This window comes from Cornus florida, unplaced genomic scaffold, assembly GCF_030987335.1.
Source record: "Cornus florida cultivar Cherokee Brave unplaced genomic scaffold, ASM3098733v1 CherokeeBrave_3.0.0_Hap2_Chr11, whole genome shotgun sequence".
Classification (NCBI taxonomy): Eukaryota; Viridiplantae; Streptophyta; class Magnoliopsida; order Cornales; family Cornaceae; genus Cornus; species Cornus florida.
In genome coordinates this window covers 56,643,684-56,664,502 of record NW_026775581.1, presented here as the reverse complement: position 1 = coordinate 56,664,502, position 20,819 = coordinate 56,643,684, and the positions used below count along the sequence as shown (strand labels likewise).

The 20,819-nt window shown below is 34.3% G+C and overlaps 2 protein-coding genes across 7 annotated transcripts in view; both read right to left on the bottom strand.

The window, feature by feature from the left end:
* LOC132284899 (uncharacterized) overlaps positions 1 to 8,451 on the bottom strand; it is a 37,475-nt gene extending 29,024 nt beyond the window's left edge. Inside the window, exons 1-3 of the mRNA XM_059787042.1 lie at positions 8,157 to 8,451; positions 6,118 to 6,523; positions 5,845 to 6,001 (exon numbers count right to left, since the gene is read on the bottom strand). Of these exons, the coding sequence (XP_059643025.1) occupies positions 5,845 to 6,001; positions 6,118 to 6,523; positions 8,157 to 8,282 (689 nt within the window). The 5' untranslated portion in view covers positions 8,283 to 8,451. The remainder of the gene's footprint in view (positions 1 to 5,844; positions 6,002 to 6,117; positions 6,524 to 8,156) is intronic.
* Positions 8,452 to 12,683: 4,232 nt separating this feature from the next.
* Positions 12,684 to 18,361, bottom strand: LOC132283714 (APO protein 3, mitochondrial). Of its 6 annotated transcripts, none has more exons than XM_059785715.1 (5): positions 18,049 to 18,361; positions 17,767 to 17,944; positions 16,954 to 17,188; positions 16,223 to 16,812; positions 12,684 to 14,133 (listed from the first exon to the last, which is right to left on the bottom strand). In XM_059785715.1, the coding sequence occupies exons 4-5, from the start codon at positions 16,606 to 16,608 to the stop codon at positions 13,245 to 13,247; spliced, it is 1,275 nt and encodes a 424-aa protein (XP_059641698.1). In that variant the 5' UTR covers positions 16,609 to 16,812; positions 16,954 to 17,188; positions 17,767 to 17,944; positions 18,049 to 18,361; the 3' UTR covers positions 12,684 to 13,244. The 6 variants fall into 6 exon arrangements, with proteins under 6 accessions (XP_059641698.1, XP_059641699.1, XP_059641701.1 ...); XM_059785716.1 differs by having other exon boundaries at positions 17,791 to 17,944; XM_059785718.1 differs by lacking the exon at positions 16,954 to 17,188.
* Positions 18,362 to 20,819: the final 2,458 nt, after the last annotated feature.

Genomic DNA, 20,819 nt, shown 5'->3' with positions numbered 1-20,819 from the left:
AAAGGCAACCCATGGCCACAGCTACAACCCATGTCCAACAATCTCATGTTACAAAATTACCCTTAACTCCATCAACATAAGAAAGCATATATAAATTAAATCAACAGCAAACTAATTTAAGATATCTATTCAGTTTATGTGGCCAGTCAATTTGTATCTTCTCCTACTACTGTTCACTGGGCTGTGGTTCTTTGTTTTTTGTACGATCTTTGGTGTACTTTACACTGGAGTTTATTGTTTTCCTCTACATCTACTTCGGAGCTTTGAGCCTATTTTTATGCTGACTGGGCGAATATTCTACCAACCATAAGTCCACTGCTGCCTTTGGTGATTTTCTGCATGTCCCATTTCCTAGAAAAGCAGGAAGCAAACAGTTGTTTTACTTTTCTGCTGTAGCTAAGTATCATGTCATGGCTGCTACTACAAAGGAGATAGTTTGCTGCAATGGTTACTTGTTGACTTTGGTGTTTCTCTTTCTACTCCTACTCCTTTAGACTCTGATAACAAGAGTGCCATTGAGATTTCACACAACTCTGTCTTTCATGAGCATACCAAGCACATCTAGATTGATTGTCACTTCCTGCGCTACCATCTTTAGCTTGGCACTATTTTTTTACCATTTGTTTCTTTGATTATGTAGTTGGCTAACCCTATTATGCATTTTCATTTTCTTCTTGGAAAAATCGTGAGTTTGAGGGGGTTGTTACAGAGTCATTTATTCATTTTTCTATTTTCTTATGTGTAAAGGTAGAGTAGTCTTTTGTTCAACTTTTAGTTAGTCAGCTTATTAGGAATTTAATTATAAAATTCATTGTAATTTTAAACATTCAACTGTAGCTTAACAAGATCGATCAATTTCTCTCTTCCTTCTCTTCTCATCTCTTATCTTTCTTATTGATCAAAGATGGACAAATTGCACTTGCATCCTTTCACGAACGCTTAAACTACACATGGTACCCCCATGTTTTCAAAAATTACACACGATACCCCTAACGTGTGTGTTTACACAACAATAACATCCTAGCCGTGACGGTCAAATGAGTTTACCGTTAAAAATCAATGACATCAACATTATAAGTTTGTAACATTTTGTTTTGAAAGGTCCATTTAGCCCTTCAAACAAGTCAAAAGACAAAAGATCCCTAAACCATTCAAATATAAGACAAAAATACCCTCTATTTCAAAGTCTACTTTGCCCCTCTTTATATACACAAACACATAGTGTGGTGATTTGGGGTGCTGTATAATTGAATATACCTTTGCGTGTGGCATAAGCTTGCATACTGTTAAGAAAAATAAAAATAAAAAAAGGTCAAAGTTGTAAAAACAGAGAGCAATCCCTAGTTTCCAATGGAGCTACAATTGAGAGGAAAATGACCCAATCTTTTATTACGGTGATGGACGCCTGAATATAGCTGAGTCTCTGATGACATATCATCGAGGGAGCCATGCTCGGGCCGTTGACTGACGCTACGCTGGAATCTAACACCAGAGCAAGAGAAGAGATTGTGCCCAAGCCAACAAACCAATCGAAGGATGGTTTCAACGGGACTGAATTCTTGTCGAAGCAATCGTACTTGTTCAAGTTCAAACTGAATTTGGGATCGAAGATTTGTAAAGCAAAGAGTCCTATAACGTCTCTTCACTATCGTGTTTTGATTTTTAGCCAATGGAGGTCAATGCTTGATATCTTGGAGTGGACTTTGGAGGCAATTGGGTATACTTACGGAAGGCTTGATGGAAGGTAACACTGCATTTCTATTTTGTGACTGCAACTCCATTTTGTGAGTAGGTTCTCATCTTTGAACTTGGATATGTCTGTCATCTAGCACACCCATATCCATATCTATATCTGTTGGACCTCCTTGCCGGCAAGGTACCGGCAGGGAGGAAGCCTCTGGAGCAAAAGGCCATTGCCTGCTCAAGGTGTTCATGGACAACAAATTCTACGCGATTGGAGATTAATTAAGAGTTGTTCATTGGTTGAATTTAGCATTAATTTCAGTTAAAGCGGTGTATTTTAATGAATATGTGTGGATTACAGTATCATATTATAGTTGCATTTGTGTCTATATAGGCGTATATGTAAATGAGTCTATATATATGCGTCATATTTAGGGTTTTATAAATGGTACTGTAAAAAAAATATCGATTTCATTCATGGGTTTTTTTAGTCTTTTTGCATTTTGTTTACTTGTCAATGTTATTTAACATTAAGGGAATAAGAATATAATCATAACTTCAAAGTTTCCGTTAACGGTATTAATGGACAGATTCAAACAGGGGTACCATGTGTAATTTTTTAAAACATAGGGGTACAGTGTGTAGGTTAACCGGTCGTGAAGGGGTCTAGTGTAATTTTCACATAAAAAATTTAACAATTCATAGATGTAGAAGTCAAGGGTAATAAATTTAGAACATCATTGTTTGTGAATTTCGATAAGTCTCATTTTATCAAGTTTATTAGCTATAAATAAGTGAAGGTCTATCTTTGAGTCAAATATTCCAACTTAGTTCTTTAGATAAACCACAATAATGGCCTTCGGATATTTTCAAGGGTAAGATTCACCATCTCTTAATATGCATAACTCACCTAATTTTTTTTTCCAGAAGTATAACTCACTTAATTTAGGAACCAATATTAGACAATGTGGGAGCCATCATTAGGGATCATTATAGCAAGATAGCAGCCTTCCATTGCCCTTGTAGCTACTCCACAACCTCCAATTCTATCTTTCTCTTTCCATAATAGGATCTCCCCCTCTCTCTTGTTCCCCTCCTAATCCTTCTAAACTGATAAATTTCTGACCCTCGTCACAGAAAGATGTACATATAATTTGTTCTCTCTGTGTATTTACATAAACGTAAAAATTTACATCCTTAGAGTTGAAAAAAAAAAAAAAAAAATCTTACAATTACACAGATAACCAAACTAAAATTTTACTTGACCTTATTTGAAATAGGTGAGGACACAATGGTTAAATATTGTCATAGTTTCAATTTGTCCCAAAAAAGTACGACTGGATATAGTGCAGTACAGCACACAATGATAAAAATGATACAACTGAATGTGATGCAAATGAAGTCATGGCAAAATAAATTTCATTTAATTGGCAAAGTTAATAATGATTTTGTGGTGGACAATACTGCTAAATGATAGGTTCGTGTCCAACGCACCTATTTCAGCACCTTGCAATCAGGAAAACTCTCATAATGGCCTTTTAGCCCCCATAAATGGCAAAATTTGAAAGAGAAATTTATGGAAGAAAAAAGCATAGAAAAGGTTTTACTCTTTAAAGCATTGATACACGGGATATTTCTATAAACAACAATAATAAGGAACTCACATAAAAAAATACAATATAGAACGAAAAGCCTTGAAAGTTTGTGGAAATATAAAAACTTCTAAAAAAATCATATATAATATATTTAAGTGAAAAATCATGTATTTTTGATGCATTCCAATTAAGAACAATTATTTCTTCCCTACCCATCTTTAAAATGTTGCATTACCTCAATACAAGCTAGGATAATAAGAATTAATGCCCAATGTCTGATGGTAGAGTACGTAAAAATCCCGAACTAGACCTAGAGGGGTGGTGATAGATCTTGAAAACTAAATAATAAAGTTCAAGCATTTTTTAAATTTCAACCTCCACTTTCAAAATTAATTTATCAATAACTAGATAAAGCTAGATGAGTGTAAAAATGTTAAGCTGCAAATCATCCACACACATGAACACCAATTTTTACATGGAAAACCCCATGGAAGACGACTAACCACCGTCCAGGCAGATCATATCAACTAACAAAAGAATGTATTGCACACTACGTTAACAGATTCTATATCCAAGAATCCCTTAGTTACCTCTGACCCAAACACACACCAAACGTTCTCCTCAAACTCAGATGCTGCCAGTCAACCACCCTGCTCCTCACGCAATCCACTCTGACCCATGCTTTAATCTCTAATGATTAGTCATGTCTGTTTTGGCTGTTTGTGGTGGAATTGATTGTGGTGCTGAAATCCTTGAAGCTCTGGGATTATTACGTTTTAATACTCATGAACACTCACCATATATACAAATGATGAATGAAAAAAATTCTAACAATTGGAGGTATCGGCCTCTTACTTCCCAAAGGGAGGTCAGGGGTTCAAGTCTCAAAAGAGACGTGTGTGAGTACCAACTAGGAAAGAAAAAAAAAGGTTTCATGGAAGCATAGGGTTTTATATAGACCATGGAGGCTGAAAAAGATCAGGGTAAAAAGAGTTTGAATCAGATTTGGAAATTGTTGTCTTGCAACTTTAATCAATCAGTTGAACCTAGTCCGGTGAACTTCAAAGTCAATAAATTTAGCAGGTTTGACACACTACAACTGAGAATAACTAATTTATTTACCCAACTTTAATTGTTAGATTCCTCTATCTCTAAGGCCCATTGCTTGGTGCAATGTTAAAAATTCAGGCTTTCAGAAAGCATACCCAAATAGAGAAATGCTTTTTCAAATAATTGTCAAACATTAGGTCCGTAAAAATGTCCAGCAGGGTTAACAAGAAATAATACTAGATAAAAGCCTTTTAATGGACTCAATCCAAGTTATAGATCAGAACATGAATTGCTTAATTTTAGCTAGCATCTCAAGTTCTCAACTGACAGTAATGATACAATCAGTTTTTAGATTTGTTTTTGTCCAGATAATCGAGGCAAAAATGATACAGTATTGCATTCACCTCATAAATTGTTTGTTGCTAACATGAGACTCAAGCAGACATGTATTGAAGCATGGCCTATAACACTTCAATACATGAATATCCTTCAATTTTGATGCGGATCTGTCGGCTACAAATTGGATGATTGTGAAACTAATACCCCAACTGCTTTAGTAAATATTAATATTGTCGGCATTGACCAGAAGGATAACCCAAGAACCCTCAATTAGGGAGTTAGAACCAATTGACCTTTTATTGAGGTACATATCAACCCGCGAAGACTTGTGCTTGTTTGTAAGGGTGAACTAATCACCCAAGTAATAAAATTCCAGAGTACATCTTTCAATCACTCTTAAATTTTACATAGTTTTACAATCATACATATACATTAAATCTAGACATTTCTTAATCCATCGGCATTAAGTATTGCTAAATCTTCAAGAAATTTAAAATTAAAAGCATTCTTACAAGACTAATAATTTTTTACCAAATAAAAAGTTTGACGTTTCCAACAAAAACCCTAGTTGATCGACATGAACGAGCTGACCTTATGCTTCGGCTAAATAAGCCATTTACTCCTATTACAACCAACCAAACAAAGTGGGTACGGCCAGCTGGAGCGGACATTATCTCCATGCTTGCATCAGATGTGTGCTCACAATAGATTTATCATGCTTTAAATCCTGAGTATAGCTTCATGTATGGATGCAATTTAATACTCTAAAAGGAAAGTGATTTCAATATCTACTGGAGGAGTGGCAATGAAGATTTATCTCTAAAAAGTTATTTTCACCTCTACAACGAGATGAAAAGGCACTAGAACTAAAATCTTTTTAAAAAGCAAGAATCGGGAGAAAAAAAAAAATATATATATATATATATTTCTTTTCAGTTCACGTGCTACGTTCTTAGGCAGTGTCGATGAGCTCTATGGAACATCATTGCCATCATAAACATTTTATCTAAGCATACTATTCTGAAATGAAGCAGGGATAGTCATGCATCATGATTCATGCACCACATTCCACAACAGCACAGCTAGAACTAAATTCCTCCTAGTTTAAATTAGAGAGATTAGGGCTAAACACTTCCTTAGTATCATTTTCTCAGAAAATCAAGAAAGTTCAAACTACCTGGTTACAAATAGCTGATTGTTTGTTGGACACAAGACAAGACTTCTCAGCTTTCTCTTGTGTTGACTAGAGACGAGACAAGCCACCTGGCAATGGATTGTAAAAGGAGATGAACGACTATTGATCAAGGGAATCAATTCCTTGTGCTCCTTCTGCTCTGCAATTAATGAAAATTATGAAGATTAATATAACCCACGAAATATGAGAATTCAAATAACACAGAATTATCAAACACATGCACAGACAGAGAAAGCTAACAGGTGAAAGAATTACCAAACTTCCTTTTTGTCCCTTTAGCCTGAATTTCAACTACTTCCTGCTCAGAAGAGTTTCTATTAGAATTTTCCCGTTTTACTTTCACAGCACTATCATTGTGACTGGAGACTGATGTACCAGCTCTACCACTGGAGCTCACTAAAGCATTCACGCCAGATTCTGCCATTTTTGTAGATTGAGAAATTTTTGGATTCACAGCAGGAATTACAAGCTGAGGTCTAGATTGCAGCTGTCTTTTAGAAGAAGCTTCATTGATCTGCATAGGGCTAGTCGATCTTCGCTCAACTTTGACCTCTTTAATATTATCTCCCAAGGAATATTTGGATGGTGTTCCATTGTCCCGGCCTCGAAGACGAGCCAACTTAAATTGTGTATCCTCTAACCTCCTCTCTGCTTGCTCAAGCTGCATGCTTTTTCGGAGGAGATGATTAGCTATATTTTGTCAACAAAGATACAATGGTGCTTAACTACTAACAAGTATATGTTATTCCCATTTTAAAAACAATCAAAGGCTTTCATCCTCTAGTAAGTACAGACCATTAATTCACACACCACTAAGTAGTAACCATCTATAACAGCATGTCCAACGTGCACTATGAAAATCTGTAAAGTTCACAAGAGAATTCCCATATTCTATTTCAAATCCACAAAAATAGAATTAACATGGATAGTAAACAGATGCAATCTGACCTTGATGACTGAAAACAAAAAATAAAAAATGAAGCTTAGAAATACACGGAAACCCTTGTGACTCAATGAATAATGACAAGCTTGAAGTGCATATATTTTCAAACATTTAAATGTGAAATAATGCTGAATTACGTACAGACCAAATAGGTATTTGTGGTATAAATATAGCAAAGTAATGAAAATATAGAACTTCAAATATGTTATGATGTTATCGGTTCAACTAAAGGGCTACAAAAAGCAAAACAACTTCAAGAATTCATTTTTGTAATGGTAAAAAGTAGGCCAAATTCCTATTATCATTTGCTTTACACGTTGTCATGCATGCAACATACATCAATGTATGTTAAATCACTTTTTCCAAGTGGTGCTTAATGTTTTACTAATTTCCATGATTATCTATTAGAATCACTTGAAAAAATAAAATACACCTGCCCAGAGCAGTCTAATTACTTTAAATTTTTAAATAAAGTTTCATACTTAGAATTTTTTTTCAGAATAACTTCTCATTTGCATAATGAGACATACCCCTTCACTTTTCATGCAACATTCACAACATAAGCAATGTAAGTCAATATAAAGAAATATACAGTACAGTCATTAGCAATATCTTCATATAAACACAGAGTTCACACTTGGGGTCGCTTGTTTTGAATTTCATATCCAGTTATTATATCAAAATCTCACAACATGATCACCATAAAAATGAGATTAACAATGAAGAGCAATTGGAAAGTTAACACCTCATAAAACAATCATATCTAACACCTCATATTGAACTTGCCAAAAGCAGCCAGTTTACTTCAAATGTTTATAATACCTTTTCAATCCTCTACCTCCATCGCAAACTAATACAAAATTGTAACGCTGTCATTCTCACATTCTTTTTTCAAGCCGCATTCGTACAGTAAGAAATATAAGTCAATATACACAAATGTATAGTACCACCTTCAACACTATTTCATATAACATAAAGTTCAAAACTTGTCTAGCAGCTGGCTATGATTTCAAATTCAGTTTATACATCCAAAAATCTATCAAAAAATTCAAAGTCACCGAAAAAATGAACTTAACTATTAAGAACTAGAGCTAGATTTTCTTTATCTTTTTTTGGGTAAGTCAAAACTACTCCAAGAATCAAGATGAACACCTCATACCACAATAAATTCCAGGATTTAATCTTACATAGAAGAACCCAAATTAAGAACATACTCAGTTGAAAACACATCACATAAAACAATACTCTTATCATAGAAATGGCACAAACACATTTGTATATATGATCGAATGAATACAAAAAATCAAAGAAAACCCAGAAAAGAATGAAGTGTTTAGTGATTGTTTATAACCTGGGATTTGTAATAGGAGATACGCTGGCGGAGATGTTCGACTTCTTTGGTTCGGTGCTCGGTCAGAGCCACCAGAGCCTCTTCTTGCTCGAGTCTGTTGTTCTCTGCTCCATTCTCGTCGGCCATGGTGGCCTCGCCGTCCGATTCTTCTCTCTCTATCTTGGGTTCTTAGGAATCGAAGACGCGCTCATTCGGGTCGGTTTGATCTGTGTATTTTATATATATATATATAATAATGAATTAGTGTCGTTTGCTCTATAGTCTATACATAGAAGATTAATCTATTATGATTTGAAATCAATAATCAAGATGAAGAAAAAGAAAGAAAAAAATATATTCACATCAAGATTAAGAAATAATCATTGTGATTTATTGAGGACTATTTCTGTCTTTTCATATAGTTTTCCGATCAGATCACTTACAGTCTGTAGTATTTTTTATTTTATTTTATTTTTTCTGTGATAAATAAGACTTGCCCCTATTACTTTTTAAATCTTTGTGCGACTTGATTTTCTATACAAACCTAGGGTTACAAGAAAGAGTTTTGTCCCACCTCGGATTTCGATAAGAGAGTGATTGAGTATATATATATATATGAATTGAGTGTTAGTCCCGCCTAAAAACTTAAATTTTAAGTTGAATTGGAAAGCATCCATCCGTTACAATTGATATCAGAGTCAGATTCAATCCTTAATCTGGTGCCCGCTTGACTCAGGTGTGTTTGGGTGAGCCACTCCAGGTAGGCAAGGTGGCACGACCGCAACAAAGGCATTACGAGTTTAGATTGGAGAAATTTATCCCACATCGAATCTAGATGAGAGTGATTAGATATATGCCCCACCTAACAATAGATTAGGCTTTTAGATCAAATCGCAAAGTACCCACCCGTTATACTTTAGCATAATGCCTAACTGCACAAATGATGACGATGTATGGGGTAAATGATGGCAATGTATGGTGTTTATGGTAGTTGAATGATGCATTGGATATGGTTTGAGAGAAAACTATGGCAGGAATCCAATTTGGAGAATGTATAGATAGGTTTCAACTTGGGAAGCGCTGACACTTTTGGAAAAGCAACCAACTTGTACTGAATACGTGTTATACTCCATGGATATTTGTGAATACCAATACTTTATGAAACTTACAGATATTTGTTGGATACATTTTAAATGTATTTATAATTTTAAAATATATATTTTAATTTATGACACGTATTTGATATTTTTCAATACTTTTTAGGTATTTCTATTACGTATTTAACACTTTTCAAACACTTCATAACTTATTTTTAAGACGTTAAAAATAAAATGGAATTTTTACAACAATAATAACATAGAATAATTGTTAAGAAAAGTACAAATTTTATTAAGTGATGACTAAGAATGCTTATTTTATGTATTGTGAAAAGAACTTCTATATAATATTAATTTTTATTTATATGAGATTAGAGATGACTAAGAATGCTTATTTTATGTATTGTGAAAAGAACTTCTATATAATATTAATTTTTATTTATACGAGATTAGAGTGTTTTTCCGAGATTAGAGTGTTTTTCCTTGGAGATGGAAAATTTGCCCAAAGACAAAAAATGTTAGAAGTTAGATTAATAAATGCAGAGAGTCGAAGGCATTTAGATTAATAATATTTTTAAAATTTTGATCAAAAATTAATATTTTTATATATAAAAAACTAAAATTTATTTATTTTTTATTTGTATTTTATTTTTTTAAGATCTATCATATTATCGTATTCATATTGTATCATATCCGTATCGCGTAGCCATATTTATCAAGATCGCAAAATCTAGTCATATAGGATAACTTAAGATACCAATAAAAACATAATTTTTCATGACAAACCCTATCTTTCGTACTTTTTTTAAAGTTCTCAAAAACTATTTTGAGAATACTGTTGGTCCAGAAAGTTTTATTGTTTCTCTAACGTCTAAGTACATCATTTAAAACAAAAATATATTATTTTTATTAGTAGTTGAATTTAATTAATCACTCCATGTTAGTTTCTATCCCGTCCTCCCCAAGATATGAGGAATTATTGGATGGTCCACGCTTATAAACACTTAGGATTATTCAATTAGAAAAATGGCTCCACAAGAGTTTAAAAAAAAAAAAAAAAAAAAATCTCAATAACGATCTGATTTTAACTGATCCTCACAAGTCAAATGGACCTAAACCATCTAATAATTTATTCCAAGATACACTTCTTTTTCTTGAGTTTATTAAATTAGTATGTTTGTGTAACAATATAACTACTCACTTTAATTTTATTTAGGGTGAAGTGCAAAAATAAAAATTCCAAACTATTGATCTTTTATAAATAAACCTCCTCAACTATAAACTGCCCCCATGAGCTAATAATTTATCGCGAGTAAATGACAAACTCATCACAAAATACTATTTTACATTTTCATTAAATTTGTTATTTTTTATTAAAATATTTTTATTATCTTTTCTTTTATCTAAATATCTATTATATCATTTACCTTAATGTTATTATGAGGTGAAATTTATTATAAGAATATGAAAGAAAAAAGAGTTGTATGATTAACTTATTATTAAAACTCTATTATTTATACTAAAACTTATTATACTCGGTTTAAGCTTTTTTACCATAAAAAATACCTTATTTTTCTACAATATATTCATGAAAATTAATAAATTACTTAAATAAAAATATCTTCTTTTTTCATACAATGTATCCATGAAAAATTAAGAAATTACTTAAATTGTTAAAAATATTACTTAAGATTTTTATTTAAATAATTAATTTCAAATATTAAAGTAAATTTATGCAAATTTAATGAACAATATGTCATCAAATTAGTATATATTTTTTCATAATTTATTTTTTAAAAAATAGATAAAATATAATTAAATAAGAAAGGGCATGGGCACATTTTTTTCAAAATGTGATAACTATGCAAATTCTTCAAAGAATGATTTGCAAATTTAGACACAGGTGTTTTCTTTTTAAATTTTAGAAAGTAGTAAATTCTATACTCGAATTTTGGCTCGATCTGTTTTCTCTGCAATTTCCTACCTAGTATAGCATTATCATATTTACTTTTTTAATCTATTAAACAAAAATTTTGTTTGATGATCATGATTTATCCAGCCTGGATAAATGGCCTTTTTCATATGTTGTGTGACAAAAAATATGTTTGGATGTTACAGGTTAACATCTTGACAAAGATGAATACAAATTTAAATAATTCAAAAATAGATATATAACCAAGCAATAAATAAAAAATATATTTTTATAAAGAATTACTCTTTCAGTCTCAAAATAGGTGTCCATCTGGGTCCAGATGGACACCTACTTTGGAATGGAGGAAGTATGTAAATTGAAGGTAGAATTGATTTCTATACTCAAGATAAATTTTGCCTTCAAATAGTTATTGAATATCGATTGTCTTGCAGTAACAACCGTCTTTCGAAATACTTGAGAAGTCCAACACCGGCTTGACACTACGGGAGCTAGTGTTCTACCAATTAGTCATTTAGGCCACTGAGTTATGCCCAATCCAATGGAGGACATCCCACTTTTATCACTTTTAACCATATTATATGAGCACTTTGGATCCAATTTATGGAGAAAATAATTTTAAGCAAATAAATATACTACATTCATTTATTCTCGAAGAAGAACGCTTCATTTATTCTCGAAGAAGAACGCGATCTAAAATGGTTCTGCCTTGAATGGTTAGTGGGGCTCCATCTAATTTTGACCCAAAGTAGCTTGGTCAAAACCAAATTATCAGCAACATATGCTTCAATGTTGTAACTTATATCTATACTCTCAATCAACTGAAAAAAATTGACCTCTTGGCACCTTTCAACCGATTTTTTTATCGTTCAAATAAGATAATTTGAAATTTCTCAACATTAATATATATTCATTTGTACATATATTCAGTTAACCTTTTGAACCAAATAACTGTTCGATGCAATGAAAAAAATAAAAGAATGCAAATGATCGGCTGAAATTGAGTCTTCAGCTCAAGTCCCCATAGAATAAAGGTGGATATGTGCATGAGTCTCTTTGAGAGAATGTATTTGTAACGTAATCTTATCTTCGCATGCGAGCTTTCATATTTTGAACCTGTGACCTCCAAGTCACAGTAGAACAACCTTATAAGTCAATGGAAGGAAGAAGGTCAAGAAAACTCTGCACCAAATAACTTTTCGATTCAATGAAATAAAAAGAATGCAAATTATCAGCTGAAACTAAAGTCTTTTAGCTCAAAACCCGTAAAAATAATGGTGGATATGTGCGGGAGTCTCTTTGAGAGAATTTTTGGTCGCACAACAAATTGGCACTTTGGGTAAAGAAAGGGTAAGATGTACTGCAATCTTACCTTCGTATGCAGTGAAGTTATTTCTATATGTCGAATCTGTGACCTCCACGTCACAATGGAGCAACCTTATAGTTGCACCACGCTCGTCCTCTTTTATGGAAATTAGATAAAAGTTGATAATAACCATCACAAGTCTACCAAAGGAAGAAGGTCAAGAAAACTCTGTTGTACCACAACAGAAAAAATTAATAAATGAACTTCGTATTTGGGCCCAAATTCATTGTTACATACATATATATACACATGTAAAATTTCTTTTCAGAAGAAGAAAACATACAGAACTCTCACGTCTCACCTTCATAGCCATGCTTCTAATCTTTTGATCCAATGCTGATAGTTGTGGGTTTGTCTAGATGGATCACTGCTAAGCAAAAGCTTAGAAAGTGACTAAGCTGAGGCAACCTCCTCATTCATACATCAACTTACTCAGAATCCATAAAGCTGTAAACCAGTTACCATGTCATTGTTTTACTCTTAAAGTCTGCAATGGTCAATCAGGAAGCCGCAATTCACTATGATGACCTTCTTATCGTTCCCTTGGATAATGCAAAATTACACCATCCTATTTCCGAATCATGAAAATCAAAAGACATTGTTCCTTGGTCTGCAGAATCACATCCTTATCGACAGCCAATAAAATAGGCTTCTCTATTGGAAATTCACTCAAAAAAAATGGTCCAGCTGATTCATCTACGCGTAGTAGTAAGATATCAAGCAACAAGATCGACTTCGTCACGATCAGGAGGAACCACATCTATTCTCATCATACTCCTATATTGATCTGGAACAGGTGCCCCCGCTTGCACACACAGCTCAACCACGGCTGGTGCCTTGCCATAATACCTCTTCAGGTTGTTATTCAATGCAGGCCCATGCAAGTCGCGCACATGCCATACGTAGTTGGGACCCACAAGATCATCGATTGTTGCTTCCTGCCATGCATGCAGGCCATTGCGAGACTGGTGCTTTGACGCTTTACACATTCTTACTTTGTGTCCCTTGGGCCCTACCTGAACCTCGGGGCAATATCCACAAGTATGCACCTTATACTTCTCCATGATCGTCTTAGCCCCTGATATCATCTCAAACCATGACTCTAGTGTTACAATACTTATATCCCTCAAGCTCTTTCCTTCCCCAGAGTCAACTTGCACCTCAGGATTAGTAATATTCTCTAGATTTGAACTTACAGGCACTCCTCCTTTCCCAGAATCAAGTTCTCCAGGGACAGTACGGTCTGCAGAATCCAAATTTGAACTCATTTCATCTGTTTTACTCTCCACCTCAAAATCTACAATTCTTCCTTCAATACAATAAACAGGCTTTGTTCTTCTCCTTGTAGGGAAATTATCAAGCTCTAGACCAGCTTGTATGCAGAGCTCTACAATGGCAGGAATTCGCTTGACACCACGCCTCTCATCATGTCCAACTCTTGGCTTTCCAACACGGTCAGAGAGATGGAAGCATTTAGGAAAATAAACCAGATTTTGAACTCCGCCCTTTCTCCAAACGTGAGTTGCACAATGAAAACCACTCTTTGGGGCAGTGCAAGTCCGAATTTCATGACCCACATGGCCAATGTGAACCTCAAAGCAGTACCTGAGAAGGGAAATGGCATAAAGATTAGCATATGAAATGTCTAATGCACGAGTAACAACGATTGGTTTAAATTAATACTTCTACAGCTGAAGCAAGGAGTAGATTAGTCTTTGGTAAAATTGATATAACGAGTATGCTTATTGGAGAAAGTTTAACAAACTTCCCAGCAGCAACCTTGAAAATTCCTTTAAAGGAGTAAAACAGAGTTATTTAATTTGCCCGAGGATTTGCAATTAATTTTCTTTTTTTGGAGGGGGAGGGGGTGGTGGGGTGACTATTTTGTTTGTTAGAAGCAGCAGGCAAAGCATTTCTCATCATCGCTGTAAATGGTTTTAAGGTGTGAATCTTATATTGCAGAAGCCATGTTGTAGCGGACTGTAAACCTGCTTTAATCTACACATCTTGAGATTCTTGTCATAACAAAATGGAGAAGATTAATGGATGAGATGCTTCAAACATTGTCTAGGGCCAAAAACTACGTCACAACAGGTTAGGGCATTGGCTTCAGCATCACTGGACTATTTGATGGGAAAGTTTTTTTTTATTTTTTTTTTTATTATTATTATATTCAGAGATTCCTACATGGTAAAAACTTGCTCAGAAAAGTGAATGAAATAGACTTCTCTCAAAGCTAACACCCAAATCTCTTAGTACAAAATATCAATAGTGATCAAATGGTTGAAATATTGAAGATACCATAAATATATATGTGTGTGCATATATATATATTTAAGCACCTAATAATTCAGAGATTTTTATATGGAGTTGATGGAAGGGCCCTTATCCCAACACCTCTAATTTGTTGTGCACTTCTTGTCAAGATTGGAGATGAAGATAACTATAAAAAAGTTGGAGTTTGAAGATCCATCAGCTTTCTAAAGACTCACTAAGCGTTGGCCAAAACACCAATAACCTAGGAATTCCAATATTATTATATACTCCAAAAACATAAAATATTTTTATTCAGCAACACAAGACTGGATGATCCAAAATTATTTTTCTTGCTATTTCCTTAGTTATTCTTTTAAGAGACGAAGAACAAAAAAGGACCTAAGCAAATTGAGAGATCAAGACATACTAATTACACTTATGCCATGTTTGGTTGGAGGGAAGGATTGAGAATTTGAGGAGGGATGGATGAGAGGGGGGATAAAAGAGTTTTTCCGTGTTTGGTTGAGGGAAGGGAAAAGAGGGAGGAATCATCCCTCCTTGCTTTGTATTTTTCTATCCGCATGAAATCGGGGGGAAGAGGAGAGAGAAAGAAGTTATAGTTAGTAATTTCCATTTTTAACCTTACCAAAAATTTGGAATGAATATCTAGTTTTTATAATTTTATATAATGAATATATATTGGTAAAAAGAATATAAAACCCTCTTTCCCTTCCTTCCAACCAAACAAAAAAAAGTGTCACCTATGCATCCTTTCTACTATCCATTCTATCCAACCAACAAAAAATGAGAGAGACACCTTCCCTTCCCTAGGAATGCCTCATCCATCCCTTCCCCTCTCCCTTCCATCAATTTTTCCATTCCTTCAACAAAACAGAGCATTAGTTTAGTGTTGTTATATGCTCCATTCCAGCATAATAAATTCCTTATCACTACATAAGTAACTTGCACACTTTAAGAAATACTAATTTTCATATATGACTGAAAAGATAAGCACTCTTCCAACTAGAACTAATCCTAACATTCCATCCGTATGATCCATAAAGTCCTTATAACTATCATAACAATCCAGTTCAGGTAACATTCATCCACCCTTACCTCTTGCCAATCACAAATTATTCCTCTTTTTTTCAACTAAAAAAAGGGTACACACGAGCTATAAAAAAAGGCTAATATAGCTTCAACTATTCCGACCTTTCTATTGCATGAGATTTACAGCATAAAGAGCACAATCTAATACCATAAAAACCATTGTAAATATTTGAGGACACACACAAAGGATTTAAGTTGTAAATATTTGAGGACACACTCTTTATCGCCTATTTTAGTACAATCCATAACTTGCAAACGAAGCAACAACTACAAACTTGAATGGTGAAACTGAAGCAAAGAAACAAACAAAAGGGTTGTATACTTTTACCTGCATCGTTGAACAGGAATGACATCAATGAGCTTTGATATGCCAAGTATGAGTGACTCTCTAGCTCGGTAGACTTGGTGAGCCACGTCGACGAGTTCGGGAATGAGTACGCCATTATCTGGCGGTTCATCAAGAATTCTACAAGGCTGGGCCTTTCTAGCTTCTCTCTCCTCCTTCGCCTTCCGAATCAAAATTTTCATAGGAGTTGGGTATGGTTTCCTCTCGGACTTTGTCCTAGGAGGCTTCGGTACATCGGCATAGAGTGGATCATCTCCTTCTCCTACCCCTAAACTAAGGGCTCTCCCAGTGGTGTAGCAAAAATCTGAATTAACTCGTAAAATCAATGCCTTGAAACAGGGAATTTCAGAGAGTATCCTTCGATGCATCACTGAATCTAGCGTACTCAAATAGTGGTAACTGCCTTTCCACTCTCATAAACAAGAAACTGGCCTAAATATTAAATTGAAATTTGCAGCATTTGAGAAATTTTCAATTTCTCTCTCACAAACTAAGGGGCCATTAAGTAACCGGAATTGTTTTCTATTTTGCAGTCACGCAAATGTAAAATCAGTGATTCAGGCCTTCTGGAGCTGAAACAGAAAGCAAAATCAAGTTCAGTAATATTCCTAGAAATTTGAAAGCCAAAAACAGAACGAGGGTTTAATAATTGTGTTTTTGTTTTCGTTTTCTGAATTGGGAACAATTGTTGACTTAGAAGTTGCATTAGAGACCTGAGATACTTTTTCTTTCATCAGTCCATGATGCCAACAAAATCCTTATATTATTACAAATCTTGGTTGCACGTTTGAAATATAGCTAAGACGGTGAAACTGCTTGTTTGGTATTAATTCGTGCTGGCTTTGCTGTTCTTGATTGCTACTAATGGTGTTGAGGCTTCAAGGGTGTCTTGCATTATCACGAGCCAGTGCATCACAGGAGGTCCTGTGTGTAATGAAATTGTCCCTCCTACGACAATTAATTAGTGTGAAAAAGAAATCCATTACACACCTCTTATATAAATATGAGAATATGGTCAGAAAGAGTATAAAATTCATAAAATGATTTATGTCAATTGTCATTACAAAAATTAATCTAGTCAAGGGAAAAAAAGGAAGTTGCTATTGGAAGGAAGGTAATTGCATGTTACAATTATCGCGAGGAAACAAAGGAAATGCAAGAAGAGAGGTTTATGCATAAAAAAATTCAATTGATGGAATTCTATTCATAGGAGGATAAAAAAAAGTAGCAAGCCAAAAAAAATTAAATTAGCATGCATCTAATTTAAATTACTGAATACAAAAATGGAAAATCAGGTATGAAAAAAACTGGAAAATAGGGGGGAAAAGGAAAATTTCAAGAAGAAATTAATTAAATTTCACCTTCTCGATAGGGAGGTATAAAATTAAGGAGCAAAAAGGGAATAGAAATTTATTAAAACATAAAAATGAATATTTAATCAAAGTCTAGGGTACCATTTGCAATCATACGCAACACATAGAAAGACTATTTCTAGGGCTTATCAACTTTCAATCCTAACTACTGACCAATGTAAAAGTATTTCCACTCACAGCCATGGAAATTAGTATTAATTGAATGATCAAATGACTGCAAATTAAGCTTGAAAATTGGTGCTGCACCAAAAGAAGGTAACCTAATTACTGCCAAGACAGAGATGGAGAGCATCCTGGTACCATAACCCCAAAGTTTTCATGGGAGAGGAACCTGAAAGAACACATGTCTGAGTACATTTCGCCAACCCATAAGGCAACAAACCCAGTAACAACATTGTTCCTTTCATGTTATAGATTTGAGATGGGAGAACTTACCAAGAAGTCTTCGTCTCCGGTAATCTCCGTCGCCGTCGATAATGGCTGGTGGTTACCTGTAATGTCGCCAGTCGTCTCCGTCGTATTTTTAGAGAGAGAGAAGGAGGTAGAGAGAGAGAGAGAGCGGTGAGCCGAGATGCGAATGCGATCCTTAATTTGAAGGCTGAAGTAATTTAAGTGCCGCTACAGTGGGCCCACTTCTGTTATTATTTTTTTTATATAAAATAAATAAATAAATTTTTTTCAATAAATAAACTTTGTTCATCAATAATTTTTTTTTTTTTGCCGTGAACATTTAACACCATTATAGTATGCATATACTTCATATAACCCTCTACAGGTTCCAAAAACTCCCAACTTTTATTTGAAGAACGAATAAAGACTTCTCCTCATTCGGTCGTTAATAGAGCGATAAAAATACTAAACTATCATTCCTATTATCGAAATAAAAATAGTAAAAAATTTCGGTTAATATAAAATGACTATTATGACCTTTATTAAACAAATTTAGAAGGGCATTTTTGGTATTTAAATAGTAAAAACTAGTAAACACAATTCAATTACTGTAAAAATTCAATTAAAAAATAGTAAAAAAAATCAGTCAAAGAAGGGTGAAGGGTATTTTTGATATTTAATACAATTAATTAGTCACGTGCGAGACACATGATTTGTTAACGGTATTTTTCTAACAGTTGACTGCCGAAAAGTTCTAATTTGCAGCATTTTCAAAATTTTAAGGGAACTAATATACCTGAAGTAAAAGAGAAGAGTGTTATTTGCTTAAAAAGTAAACCTTAGGGCTATTTTATATATTTAGTCCTTTTTTTTTTTTTTTTTTCAATCAAAGAGAACAAAATATATAGAGAATAATTACCTAGCATATCTAATCACATTTTTTTTTTTTTTTTCAAGGCAAGAAATATTAGAAGTTAGATTAGTAGATGCAGAGAGTCGAAACTTGGCACTCCAAAGTTCACCGGAGGTATTAACCCACTATACTAAGGATGGCAACGGGGCAGGTTTGGAGTGGGTTTCCCTAAATCCCGCCCCGCTCCTTTTAATTTTTGTCAAGTCCATGCCTGCCCCGAGACCCACAACGGACTGGATTTTCATGTCCAGCCCCGCCCCGTTAGGAAATACTGTGCCCCTGTGCCCGCCCCGCTAACAAATTTTTTTCTCCCAATTTTTGGAACTTAAACTCGTGCTATTTAAATGTGCAAAGCCTAGGAATGATACAACATAAATAAAATTATGTATCCCAACAAAAATTAAAAAATAACATGCACATAATATAATTCAGAGAATATAATAAACAAAAATAAAAGTTTAATACAACCAAATCACAAGAAGTTCTAAACTCCAACTTCCACCATAACCAAAACAAAAGCAAATTTAATACCAAATTTATATCCCAAATTGGAATTGTAAGAGATGGGTAATTGGGTAAGCCGCTAAAATAACTTATATATATATATTAAATATAGTTATATGCGGAGCGGGGCGGGGCCTCTAGGATATGTATACTGAACCCTTACCCGCCCCGTGATCCTCGACGGGTACAAAATTTGTATCCATGTCCGCCCCAACGGTATAAAAAGTGTTCCCATATCCGTTATTAATGGGGCGGGGCAGTAAAAATTGACATCCCTACACTATACTATCGAGGCATCTGCATAACTGGACACATCATGGAGCAAGATTTTCTTACCAATTTTGTTGCTTATTAGTTTTAATTTTTTTTTAAATAAATGAATATTTTTTTAAAAAAAATAAATAAATAAACTTTTTCACTTTGTTAGTGACTAATGTGACCGTCGTTGAGATAAACATTTTAGAGAAGAGAACCCCTACTCTTATATTACATTGATGCGAGCCCTAGTTAAAAATTATTTAGGAATATATATTGGGTGTGCTGGGTGCATGATGCACTGGCTCATTCGAGCCAAACATACATAACATGCGCCCGCGCTTGCATAACACAAACAACTCGGATGAACCTAGTGCACCGAGCGTACCCAATATGTAATGTCCCAGATTTTTCAAAATTTTTATTTAATTTATTTTCATGCCTCGTTTGCATGCCATGCGGGACTCGAGGGTCGTTTAAGTTATTTTCTCGAGCCGAGTGTTTTAGAAATGTATTTTTAATTGTTTTAAGTCAAATTAGAAATGACGGTGTCGTTTTTAGAATTTTTCGGAAGTCGGGACGATTTCTGAGCTCGGGAACCTCTCCTGATTTTGCCATTAAATAGAAGGGCGTTGTGGACATTTTTCATATATAAGTATATGTGTATCTATAGGTTAGAGGAAGATATTTATGGAACAAGGGAGGTAATGCATGGTTTAAGGGAAAGCATAATGGTAACTTTACATGAATTAGAAACCATAAATGGTTGACACTGGCACTATTAGGGCCATGGAATGAATAGAAAGACAAGCCAAACCCTTTCTTCTCCTTCATTTTTCGAATCTTTCCTGCTCTCTCTAGTTCTTCCTCTCTCTCTCTCTCTCTCTATATATATATATATATATATATATATATATATATATATATATATACACTTATATACTACCATACTTCAAGCTCTAATTTAGAAGGTTTAAAGTGTGAGTTTGAGGAAGAGCAAGAGAGTTTTACTCCACTTGACGAGGGCTTCCATTTGACATCCATCTTGCAAGGGGTTAGGGATTTCGAAAATTGGGGGCTAGCTAGGACTTGTTTGGCTAAGCATCTTTGAGGTAGTGGCTTCCTAATGCCTTGTACTTTGACT